This window comes from Cebus imitator, unplaced genomic scaffold (assembly GCF_001604975.1).
Source record: "Cebus imitator isolate Cc_AM_T3 unplaced genomic scaffold, Cebus_imitator-1.0 Scaffold5, whole genome shotgun sequence".
Taxonomy (NCBI): domain Eukaryota; kingdom Metazoa; phylum Chordata; class Mammalia; order Primates; family Cebidae; genus Cebus; species Cebus imitator.
The window spans coordinates 14,573,665-14,586,629 of NW_016107320.1; the positions used below are offsets into that span (position 1 = coordinate 14,573,665).

The 12,965-nt window shown below is 42.8% G+C and overlaps 1 protein-coding gene across 2 annotated transcripts in view; it reads left to right on the top strand.

Annotated features, from left to right (window-relative positions):
* The first annotated feature begins 3,717 nt into the window (after positions 1-3,717).
* The window catches only part of IDO2 (indoleamine 2,3-dioxygenase 2), a 61,477-nt gene continuing 52,229 nt past the window's right edge, over positions 3,718-12,965 (top strand). For both annotated transcript variants that reach the window (XM_017537128.2, XM_017537136.2), the window contains exon 1: positions 3,718-3,975. In XM_017537128.2, coding sequence (XP_017392617.1) covers positions 3,877-3,975 — 99 coding nt within the window. In that variant the 5' untranslated portion in view covers positions 3,718-3,876. The remainder of the gene's footprint in view (positions 3,976-12,965) is intronic.

The following is a 12,965-nucleotide window of genomic DNA, read 5'->3' on the forward strand; positions in this document are numbered from 1 at the left end:
GCACGATCTCGGCTCACTGCAACCTTTGCCTCCTGGATTCAAGTGATTCTCCTGCCTCAGCCTCCCGAGTAGCTGGGATTACAGGTGCTTGCCACCACTCCCATCTAATTTTTGTATTTTTAGTAGAGACGGGATTTCACCAAGTTGGTCAGTCTGGTCTCAACCTTCTGACCTCGTGTTCCACCCGCTTCAGCTTCCTAAAGTGCTGGGATTACAGGCGTGAGCCACCACGCCTGGCTGGAAAGGAGAGGTTTCTTACATAAGATTGCAACCTGCAGAGTGGCCATGCTACAGTCTGGGAAGCATAGCCTCTGGCTGGAAGCCAGAAACAGGCACTTCCAGGGTCAGAAGAGTAAGACAGAGATTTATAATGAATGGGGTGACCAAACATACATATTCAATAGGCTATAGGAGGAGTTATGAATATTTATGAAAGGAGAAATGTGCACATGTGCAATTTAGCTTCATGCCCCTTCATGGGACCTATGTTCAAAAAATGGAGGCCTTAGCAAGATCTGAAGGTGGAGCTTTCACCCCTCTGATGTCAAAGCGAAGCAGAAGACTTGAAACCCTCACTGTGCAGTCTCCACAGGCGCCAGAACCACTGCATGGTTGGTGAACCTGGCTGGCTGTTATGTTGAAACTGCAAAAGGGAGGGGTAACAGTCAGGCGCTTGTTTGATACCAAGGGTAGAGACTTTCAAAAGGGCTGGATTCTCTTTGGCCCTTAGGGAAGAATGTCTAATGAGAATTACCTAGAAGGGTATAATGGGGAGTGTCTGACATCCCCATCCAGTCATGACCTAGAACTCAGTTTTCATGTTTACTTTGGGACCCTCTTGGCCAAAGCGAGGTCCATTCAGTTGGTTGGAGAGCTTAGGGTTTCATTTCTATCTCTCATCACTAATCTGCAAAAGCTGGTAGTGAAACTGCCTTTGCAAAATGATGACTGAGACAGTGAAGGAGAGCTAACTTAATCTACTCCATCTTGCTTCTAGCCTCCAAGCCATCTTTATTTGTTCCTGGGCATAGGCCGAACTAACTTTGGACGAAACTTAGTTTATAGTTTTTAGTTTAAAACAAAGATAATAGCCCCTTCCTAAAACAGACCTTCTTCTTGCCTGGGGACTAGATTGCCTTTACAGCTAGTGCTTGACTTACGACCACAATTGGTTCCGACAGACTGGTCGTAACACGATTTGGTCGTAAGTTGAGTAGGCTATATGTACAGTACTGTGAAATGATGTTATAAAAATCTTTAAGTCATATTTTATCATAATTTTCTTTCATTAGTGTTATATATCATAATTTTCTTTGTTCATTTTATGCCATTTTTATCATGTCTACACCATTTTGTTTCTTATTTTTACATTTGTCAGGTTTAAGTAAAACACTGCATTACTAGTACAACTGGTTTAATATTTGCAAAACATACAAAATTACAAAATACAGGTGCATACAAAAATACAAAATACAGGTGTAAAAAATACCATAGGAAACATTTTCCCAATTGCAAAACATATCAAAATATATAAACATGTACAAAACATCTTATTGGCCGCTGGTGCTTGGCTGCAGATCGTTGATGTCGTCATCTGAGGCAGCAGTTGGGGTTACCGGAGTTGGTTTTTTCATAAACATGGTGAGCTTTGTCTGAATTGTGTTTCTTTTTTTCTTCATAAATTTCACGATACGGATGAAACACATCGTGCGCCATCCGTTCAATCCTTGCAAATCGTTCGATGTTTGGGTCCTTTGCTTCGAAATGTATAAGAAGTTTATTGGGAGAGGTTTGATGAAAAATATCCAAGACACAAAACACAAACTGCTGTACCGAGTCTGGGATAACAGTTCAAACGGTGCACGCGGAGATGGTAGCGCTGCCAGAAGCTGGTCCACACTCTCCTACGCCCAGCTGGGCAACGTTTGCTCTGCCAGATGCGGAGCAGTCGTGGGTAGCGATTGTGGTGGTAAAGTCGAACGGTCGTCAGTTGCATAGGTCGTAAGTCGAGCAATACCTGTATAAGACTAACGTTAGCCACAAGTTGAGAAATTGTGTTTTAGGAGTCATACAGCTGGAGGCTACAAGATTCTGACCCTTCCGAAACTTCTCCTAAGATCGGTCCTTGAGCTATTTTGCAGATCCTTCACTTGATGGATCAGGTGGCACCACCCAGACTGATAAAGCGGCTCCTCTGATCTTGTGTCCCCCACCCAAGAGCTGACTCAGCATAAGAAGACAGCTTTGACTCCCTCTGATATCAATCCTGACCCATCAACTCCTGGCTCACTGGCCTCCTGAAAGCCAGCAAGTTATCCTTAAAAACTGCTCCTGGCAGGATCCAGTGGGTCAGGCCCGTAATTCTAGCATTTGGGGAGGCCAAGGCAGGTGTATTATAAGGTCAGGAGTTCAAAACCACCTGGCCAATATGGTGAAACCCCTTCTCTACTAAAAAAAAAAAAAATAGCCAAGTGTGGTGGCACACACCTGTAATCCCAGCTACTCAAGAGTCCGAGGCAAGAGAATTGCTTGAACCCAGGAGGTGGAGGTTGCAGTGAGCCGAGATTGTGCTGCCAAGGCACTCCAGCCTAGGCCATGGAGCTCCATCTCAAAAAATAAAAAATATAAAAAATAATAAATCTGCTCCCTGAATGAATGTTTATGGACACTGATGAGTCATAATAAAACTCCAGTTTCCAGCACAACCTGCTCTGCGTGAATTGCTCTTTCTCTATTGTAAATCCCCTGTCTTGATAAATTGGCTCAGTCTAGGCAGTGGACAAGGTGAATTCATCAAGCAGTTACAGTAGTGCCCACTTCATAAGTGAAATCACTTATCTTAGTGGTAGGGTCTTAAAAGTTGTTTGGTAGAAGTAGAGGATTGAGGTCGGGCATGGTGGCTCACGCCTGTAAATCCCAGCACTTTGGGAGGCCAAGGGTGGATAACCTGAGGTCAGGAGTTCGAGACCAGTCTGGCCAACATGGTGAAACCCCGCCTTTACTAAAATACAAAAAAATTAGCTGGGTGTGGTGGCAGGTGCCTGTAATTTCAACTATTTGGGAGACTGAGGCAGGAGAATCCCTTGAACCTGGAAAACAGAGGTTGCAGTGAGCCAAGATCATGCCACTGCACTCCAGCCTGAGCAACAAGAGTGAAAGTACGTCTCAAAAAAAGGTAGGGTGTTGAATTAAATAATTTGCTCGTGCTATTTTCAAGTTTGTTAGTATTTATTACCTCATTTGCTGAACTTAGAAAACATATATTTTTCTTTAATGTGATCAAATATTTCAAAAAGTTACTATGTTATTTCTTCAATCGATCATAATCTTAGACTATGTTGCTCAAACTGTATACAACACTCTCTGAGCTTCTAACAAGCCCTTCCTCCCCTCCCTGCTCACCACAGATCACTGAAATAATTGCCTGCATGTAACTTCTAATTTTGATAGCCTACTCCACTTCGAGTAACTCTGACCCATTTGTGAAAGTTCGTGATGGAGCAGGCTCCTGTTAGGGTACAGGTTTGATAAGTCACGACCACAGGTCTAGCACAATTCTCCTTTTCCAAAGTGGAACAAATGTCTCTGGGGTTAAAACCACTTTTCTCATATTGGTGCGTGAGAGAAAAGGAGAAATTTTTTTTGAGTTTGTTTGGTTTGTCTGTTTGTTTAATCGGCATGTTAAAAATCATTTACTCAGCCCTGTCTCAGGAGAGTCCATGACAATCTGGAATTCAACCTCAGGGCAAAGTTCTCCCCTGTGGCTGAGACACTGCTCAACTAACTGCAACCGAAGGATGCAACCTGGGTGTTTAATATATTAGGAGCAGTTGATTCTTCAGTGACACCTTCCGTGCAGATACTTCAAACAAAATAATGGAGCTGCAAAGACCAAATGTGAAGACAGCACTGCCATTGTCTTTGGAAAGATATCACATATCTGAAGAGTATGGCTTTCTTCTTCCAGATTCTCTGGTAAGAATAGAGCCTTGGAGCAGGTTAGAATATGTTTCTTGAGATGCTGGTTGGTTTATTTTTTAAAAAATGTATGTGAATATTAAGATACATGCCATATAACCTGAGAAAACATGCTACAAGACACATAGATTATCATCACCATCAAAAGTTAAGTAACAGATACCACAGAGAACAGGTCATATGGAATATTTTTTGTTTCCATTTCTTTTGAGTAGATTGTCAGTTAGGCAAGAGAAATTATAAGCGAATCTGTAGTTATCAAGAAAAAGAACGAACTAAGCAGAGAGAATTTATAAGAACAAATAGAACCTCAGCAACTGGAACATGGCACTTCCAAGGTACATGAGCTAAGGTCACAGCAAGACTCAAGCTCCTTCAACAGAATACCTGGAATTTCTGTTACAGATTTTCTGCTTTGCATGACTACATGTGTGTAATGCAGGTCCCTCCAGGAGGGCTTACTTATAAACTGTTCTGGATCACTACCACTGACATTTCGAGGTAAATTAGTTTATCTTGACTGGCCAGTGGGAGAAAAAAAGAGAACATGAGGAAACTTGGGTGTTTTCAGGGCTGGTAAGAAGGATTAAGTCCAAGCAGAAATTTCTGGAAAGAGGAAGGAAACCTTGATAACAAACAATATCTCTTTCTTAATTCTATTTAGGGCTTAACCTGTAATGCCATTGTTTCATCATTTAGCCCTTACCAACACTGTTTTTCTCATCTGGTGTGGTCCAAGCCTAGAACATTAAAACTATCAAAGCATTTACAGACCATCGGGTGCCAGCCTGTCTTTGAACATCTGAGCTAGCTAAAATCCAAAGGAAATGACTTGCTCAAAGTCATGAGTGTCAAAAGAAGAACTAGTCCTGCTTGTAGCTCTTGACTTTTTATTATGAGTATTATTATTATATCCTAAATGTGGGCCAAGGCCACTCAGTTAAAAATCTTGGGATCCAGGCTGGACGCCGTGGCTCATGCCTGTAATCCCAGCAGTTTGGGAGGCAGAGGCAGGTGGATCACTTGAGGGTCAGGAGTTCGAGACCAGGTTGGCCAACATGGTGAAATCCCTGACTCTACTAAAAATACAAAAATTGTCCAGGCTTGGTGGCGCATGCCTGTAGTCGCAGCTGTTTGGGAGGCAGAGGCAGGAGAATTCTTGAACCAAGGAGTCAGAGTTTGCAGTGAGCAGAGGTCGTGCCACTGCACTCCAGCCTGTGCTGGAGAGACTCCGTCTCAAAAAAAAAAAAAAAAAAGGCTCCGTTGTCTGAGGTATATATCCTGGTTCTCTGTCTCCCCTGAGAAAGAATTCACGACACGGACACACACAAGGAGAGGGTTTAGGAGCTGAAAGTTTAATAGACAAAGAAGAGAGAGAGAAAAGATTTCCTTATGCTGAGAGAACCGGTTGCCCAAGAGAGGGTCTCTGGTTTGAGGTAGAAAACAATGGATTTTGTGCTGAGGCTTGAAGAGGCGGTGATTGATTTACACAGGGCCCAGGGGATTGGTTTGACCAGCTGTGTCATTTACATAGCCCTCGAAGACGGGCCCTCACGCCCTCATCTTTTATTATGCAAATGCAGCCTCCACCTGGCAGCCGCCATGATGCCGGTACAGTACACGTGGTTTTACCTGAAGGGGGCCATGACATCTACACATCTGGTGACAAGGAAACGAGACCGAGGTCCGGGTGCAGTAATCACGCTTGTAATCCCAGCACTGTGGGAGGCCGAGGTGGGCAGATCACGAGGTCAGGAGTTCGAGACCAGCCTGACCAACATGGTGAAACCCCCTCTCGACTAAAAATACAAAAATTATCTAGGCATGGTGGTATGCACCTGTAATCCCAGCTACTTGGGAGGCTGAGGCAGGAGAATCGCTTGAACCCAGGAAGTGGAGGTTGCAGTGATCCAAGATCTCGCCGCTGCACTCCTGACTGGGGGATGGAGTGAGACTTTGAGACTTGTCTCAAAAAAGGAAGAAAAAAAAAAAAAGGAAGAAAGAAAGAAAAGCAATGGCTATATTCAGTGTTCCTGGCTCCAGGTACAGCTGCTGGAGTTTACATAGGAAAGCTCCTAGTTTGCATATCCATCAGGCTGCTTTTAGAGAAGAAATGGTTTTCTGTTGCTTTTCATTAAAGGAAAATTCCACTGAGACCTCCTTTACCCTTTCTAGCTGCCTAAAAATAATTTCTTTCATTCATTCATTCTTTCTTTTTTATTTTTATTTTTTTTAGAAAGAGACTCGCTCTGTCGCCCAGACTAGAGTGCAGTGATGCAATCTCGACTCACTGCAACCTCCGCCTCCCAGGTCCAAGCGATTTTCCTCCCTCAGCCTTCCAAGTAACTGGGACTACAGGCACATGCCACCATGCCTGGCTAATTTTTTTTTGTATTTTTACTAGAGATGGGTTTCACTGTGTTAGTCAGAATAGTCTCTATCTCCTGATCCCGTGATCCACCCACCTCTACCTCCCAAAGTGCTGGGATTACAGTCATGAGCCACCGCACAGTTCTAAAAACAATTTCTTAGTAACTCCTATATTACTATGCACAGCCGAGTTGTGGTCCCGAGGACCAGACTGTTGCCTCTGACACTGCCACCAGATGACTCAGTGTCCCAATTTGTTCTCCTGACATGCAGGACTCTCAGTGCTAAATCAGGAAAGTGCTGGGACAATTCTGATGAGTCAGTCACCCTAAGTTGCACTTAGTAGCTCCTGTGACTTTGAGTGAACCACAAACATCCCCTGACCCTCAATTTTCACATTCACTGGATGGATATCCAGTGCCACCTCCACTAGATTGCTATGGAGAATGAATGTGAAAGCACTTTCATAAATCTAGTGTAGGGACCAGAAGCCAGTCTCTGACCTTGAGCCACTGCTTGTTAAAAACTCCCCTCGGTTTTTAACAAGCACTAACTCAATTCAGGAACATCCTGCCTGGTTCCTGTCTAACCCAATTCAGGAATATCCTGCCTAGTTCCAAAGGAAGAAAAGACCAAATTGCTCTTATTGGGATTAAATATGTACACTGAGCTGAGGAAATTAATACTACAAATTAGCTAAACGTGAAGTAGACCCACAGTTGTAGAGTTCCCCTCTTTGCTCTTTCCTCTTTTATAACTATGGAAGCAGATGAGAAACAGTAACAGCATCAAGTTCTTGTGACACTCCCTGCCTGATATGCTATGATTTCGTTGGTGGAATTTCCATTCCTGAGCTTGAATGCAAAACACTCCCTTGGGAAACTGGTTTTACTTTGTTATGATCATTTTCCCCAGAGTTCTCAAAGTGTACTTCCTTGTTTCAGTTTTAATTTTCTTTCACTACAGTGATTATTTTCAACATCTCCCTTTCTGGGAAGATGTAGAGGAAGGACATTTTCATCAAAATCTGCCCCAGGTTGCTTCATAGATAAGGAGAGACCCAGCCACTAAAACGACCAGGCAGAAGTGTTTCAAGGGCAGATGGAGAATCACAATCAGCTTCCCTGCTCAAGGGGCACCAGACCTTACTTTGCTTTAGTTGAAAGGCAAGCGTCAGCATTGGGAGGCTGCTCCTTCATGCCCAGTGACCCCAGAGAAGTTCCTTCGGTATCTCTTTCAGATGCCATTTTAATAGGTTTCTCATTACAGATAGTTGCTTGAATGTGTCTGAAGAAAACATGGTCAAGACAGTGACTAAAAACTATTCTGGTTTTGGAGGAGTCTGACTTGGTTTCAAATCTTCTATCCCATTGTTTCTATCAACGTTCAGACCTTTCCAAGCTCCAATATTTATTGTGGGAAATGTGTACCTCACCAACTCATACCCATAAATGTTTCATGTGCCCTACGTGTGTAGAGGGGGAATGGATGTGTGTTTCTGGAGGAAGGGGTAATTTCTCTTTAGACATGGAGAAGACAAAGAAATTAGCTTGGCATCAAGAAGGTTAGAATAGGAGACAAGGATGAGGAGAACTGAGAGACCTTGGATGTGAGGCTCTGAAGTTCAGATTTTTTTTTTTTTCCCAAGTCCTGCTCTTTTGCCCAGGCTGGAGTACAGTGGCATGATCTCTGCTCACTGCAACTTCCCCTCCCAGGTTCAAGCGATTCTCCTGCCTCATCCTCCTGAGGAGCTGGGATTACAGGGGTGTGCCACCACGCCTCTCTGATTTTTGTATTTTTAGTAGAGATGGGTTTCACCATGTTGGCCAGGCTAGTCTTGAACTCCTGACCTCTTGATCCTCCCACCTTGGCCTTCAAACGTGTTGGGATTACAGGTGTGAGCCACAGTGCCTGGCCTGGAGTTTAGATTTAATGCATCCCATAAATGACATGATGCATCTGGTGTTTGAATAGCTTCCTCAAAGAATGTTACATGCAAGGCAATTTCGAGTTGTTGTTCCTGGCTACATGGCAAAAGTACTTGGGGAGTTTTTAAAAATACTGATATTGGAGCTCTACCTAGAATAGTTCATTCAGAATCTCCAGCATAACTGACCTCAGTACTTGAAATATGATTATTATAAAGATTAATCAACTTTTAATAATATATCCTGGCTCTATTACTGATAGAAATCTTTCACTTGTATATCATCTCCAGTTAATGAGTCCCATAAATTGAAAGTCTAGTGTTTAAATTTCTACATTATATTTATTTTTACTGATTGTATTATTATTATTATTATTATTATTATTATTATTGAGACAGAGCCTCTTTTTGTTGTCCAGGCTGGAGTGCAGTGGCACCATCTCTGCTCACTCCAACCTCCACCTCCCGGATTCAAGCGATTCTCCTGCTTCAGCCTCCTGAGTAGCTGGGATTACAGGCACCCACCACCACACCCAGATAATTTTTGTATTTTTAGTAGACATGGTTCACCATGTCGGCCAGGCTGGTCTTGAACTCCTGACCTCAAGTGATGCACCCATCTCAGCCACCCAAAGTGCTGGAATTACAGGCATGAGCCACCGCGACTGGCCTATTTTTATTATTACTCTTTAGAAATTGGGGCACTACTGAAGCATGGTGGCTCATCATTAGCCACAGTATTTTCATGGAAAAATATTTTAAATGTGAGCATTTTTATTAAATTAGTAAAGATATATTAATTAAAAATTGGAAAATTTAGAAAGGTATGAAGCTGATAATTCATAGCCCCAACATAGAATCAAAATACCTTTGGTGTTTGAGAGTATTTAAGAGGCTGAGAGTGGTAGTTTGCATCTGTAATTCCAGCACTTTAGGAGGCCAAGGCGGAAGGATCACTTGAGCCCAGGTGTTCAAGACCAGCCTGGGAAACAAAGTGAGACTGCTTCACTACAAAAAATAAATTAGGCATAGCAACTAATAGTCTCAACTCCATGGGAGGCTCAAGTGGGAGGATCTCCTGAGCCCAGGAGGTCAAGGCTGCAGTGAGTTATGATTGCACCACTGCACTCTATCCTGGACAACAGAGCAAAACCCTGTCTCATATTTAAAAAATAATTGTAATCGCTAGCTAATTTTGAGGTCGATTGCCATCCCAACCTAATATTATTTGTTCTGTTTCTTTAGTTTCAACTCAACAACTGTTTCTGACTTTTCTATTCTTTCAGAATTTTTCTGGGCATTTTATTGTTTCCGTTTAGCGAAAACTTATTCACTGGTCTCTATGCCTAAGGGCATTTAGGAAGTTGCTTAGGATACAGATGTGATAAAAAGAACAGTGTGAAACTCTCCACTCCTAGGCATTACATTCCAGTCCTCATCTCCTGGCATTTAAGTCTTCTGTGATTCTTTTTTTTTTTTTGAGATGGAGTTTTGCTCCTGTTGCCCAAGCTGTAGTGTGATGGTGTGATCTCAGCTCACTGCAACCTCTGCCTCCTGCCTCAGCCTCCCAAGTAGCTGGGATTACAGGTGCCCGCCAGATGGGTTTCCCCCTGTTGGCTTGAACTCCAGACCTGAAGTGATCTGCCCGCCTGGGCCTCCCAAAGTGCTGGGATTACAGACATGAGCCACCAGCTCGACCATTTAGATGCCTTCTCATGCTTTTCTGTCTTCTGAAACAGATCATCTGTCTGTTGATCATGACTCTTCAGACTAGAGACATTTTAGGCTGTATGTTTGGAACTGCATTTTCTAATCCCTCTATGCTTATTGTTCTAGTTAGGTTTTCTGTTTCTAAATAAAAATTTGATTTTCTGCAATTTCCCAAAGGGAAACTTAATTGAAATTTTCAAATGTATTAGCAAAATTTATTCATAGCCGCCTCTTACATTTCATTGAGTTGAATTTTTCCGCCTGGCTCAGTGGCTCATGTCTGTAATGCCAGCATTTTGACAGGCTGAGGAGGGTGGATCACGTGGTCAGGAGTTTGAGAGCAGCCTGACCAACATGGTGAAAGTCCGTCACTACTAAAAATATTTTAAAAATTAGCCGGGCGTGGTGACGCACGCCTGTGATCCCAGCTACTCGGGAGGCTGAGGCAGGAGGATTGCTTGAACCCAGGAGGCAAAGGTTACAGTGAGCTGAGATCAAGCCGCTGCACTCCAGCCTGGGCAGCAGAGAGAGAGAGACTCTCAAAACAAACAAATAAATAAATAAATAAAACCAGAATTGAGCTTTTCTTATTTCTTTTTGAGGGTTGTTTATAAAATATAGTATTAATAATAACTATATAGAAAATGTTCACTTTGTAGTAGGCCCTGCGTTAACTCTGACTATACTTTTTAAATCTAAGCTTCACAGTAGTCTTGGCCAGGTGTGGTAGCTCACACCTCTAATCCCAACACCTTGGGAGGCTGAGGTGGGCAGATCACTTGAGGTCAGGAGTTCGAGACCAGCCTGGCCAAATGGTGACACTCTGTCTCTACTAAAAAGACAAAAATCAGCCAGGTATGATTCCTGTAGTCCCAGCTACTCAGGAGGCTAAGGCAGGAGAATTGCTTGAACCCTGGTGGCGGAGGTTGCAGTGAGATAAAATCACACCAGTGCACTCTAGCCTGGGCAACAGAGTGAGACTCTGTCTGAAAAAAAAAAAAAAAATCAATTAATCAATAAAATAAATAAATAAATAATTCTCACAATAGTCTTCATCATTTGCAAATGATCCATTTGACAATAAATGAATTCAGCACTACCTCTGAAATGTATTTCCAAGGTGACCAATTTTCTCCATTTTTACCCCAGTTCAATCCACCTTCATGTATCCCTTGGACTATTGTCTCCTTTCCTTGTTTCATTTCCATTATTGTCCAGCTGTAACACTTTCTGTGCATAGCAGTCAAGTGATGCTTAAAAATGAAAATCAGGCTAGATGTAGTAGTTCACACCTGTAATCCCAACAATTTGGGAGGCTGAGACAGGAGGATTACATGAGGTCAGGAGTTTGAGACCAGCCTGGGCAACATATGAAGATCCAATCACTACAAAAATAAAAAAGAATTAGCTGTGCATGATGCTGCATGCCTGTGTTCCCAGCTACTTGGAAGGCTGAGCTGGGAGGACTGCTCGAGCCCAGGAGCTTGAGGCCGCAATAAGCTATATTTGTACCGCTACACTCCAGTGTTGGTGTCAGAGTGAATCCATTCTCTAAAAAATGTAAAATGAAAATAAAAACTTGACAGTCTGCTCTTTAAAACTCTTCCTACAGGGTTCCTGTGATGCTCACCAGTGCGTGTAATAGCTCTTTCTCCTTCAATGTACTGTGATGCAATGTCAGACCGGCTTCTTTCCATTAAAACTTAAACCTTTTATTTCATTTAAAATCATCCACTTCAAATTCTAATCTTTTTGAGTTTAAATTCTAATTTTTCTGATGTTAATATTGTGACCCAAGCTTCCTGTTGATATTTACCTGGTTTATTTTATTTTTTCATTTTTTCACAGCTGGTTGAAGAAAAGAAAGCAGATATTTTATTTTATTTTATTTTTTGAGACAGTCTTCCTCTCTTGCCCAGGCTGGAGTGCAGTGGCTTGATCTCAGCTGATTACAACCTCTACCTCCCAGGTTCAGGTGATTCTCCTGCCTCAGCCTGCCAAGCTGGGATTACAGGTGCCTGCTACCATGCCCAGCTAATTTTTTGGGGAGACAGGGTCTTGCTCTGTTGCCCAGGCTGGAGTGCAGTGTCATGATCTCAGTTCACTGCAACCTCTGCCTCCCAGGTTCAAACAATCCCTTGAAGAAATCAGGCTAGACATGGTAGTTCACACCTATACTCCCAGCACTTTGGGAGGCTGAGGCAGAGGGAGCACCTGAGGTCAGGAGTTCAAGACAAGCCTAGCCAACATGGTAAAAACCCATCTCTACTAAAAATACAAAAATTACCTGGGCTGGTGGCGCATGCCTATAATCCCAGCTACTCGGGAGGCTGAAGCAGGAGAATTGTTTGAACCTAGGAGGCGGAAGTTGTAGTGAGCCAAGATCAGGCCACTGCACTCCAACCTATAGTGAGACTCTGTCTTAAAAAAATAAAATCAATAAATAAGTCAGAGATCGTGAATAGGCTGTTGGACATACCCAGTTATGAATTAATTAGGAGTTTAAACCCAGGTTTGTCTCAGATCCTCAGGGACAGAAGACTTCCAGGTGATCATGAGTAATTTGTAGGTCTATACTTCTCCATATTTACAGTTTTCAGACTTCCCTGGGCTCTCATGGGCTTTCCATGTCATTTGTATGTTTAGGTTGAGCTCCCTGATCTTTTCCCCTCTGTAATTAGCTTCACATCTACCCCTATCTCAATCACACAACTTGATCTTCACTCCCATCTGCTGATAAATTGAGTCCATAAAAAGTGAACTCCTTTAAACTCCAGATCTTCTCCTTCTACTGCTGCAAGGACAGACATTCCATTCTAGCTCTCTCTCTCCTCCTTCCCTTCTTCCCGTCCTTTGCCCTTTGCTCCTTCTGCATTCAATTACTCTCCTCTCTCCTTTGTCTTCAGGCCTTTCCTCTTGCAATAGCCAAGTATAAACTGTTTAGGTTTCTCTCTCTCTCTTTTTTTTTTTTTTTTTTTTT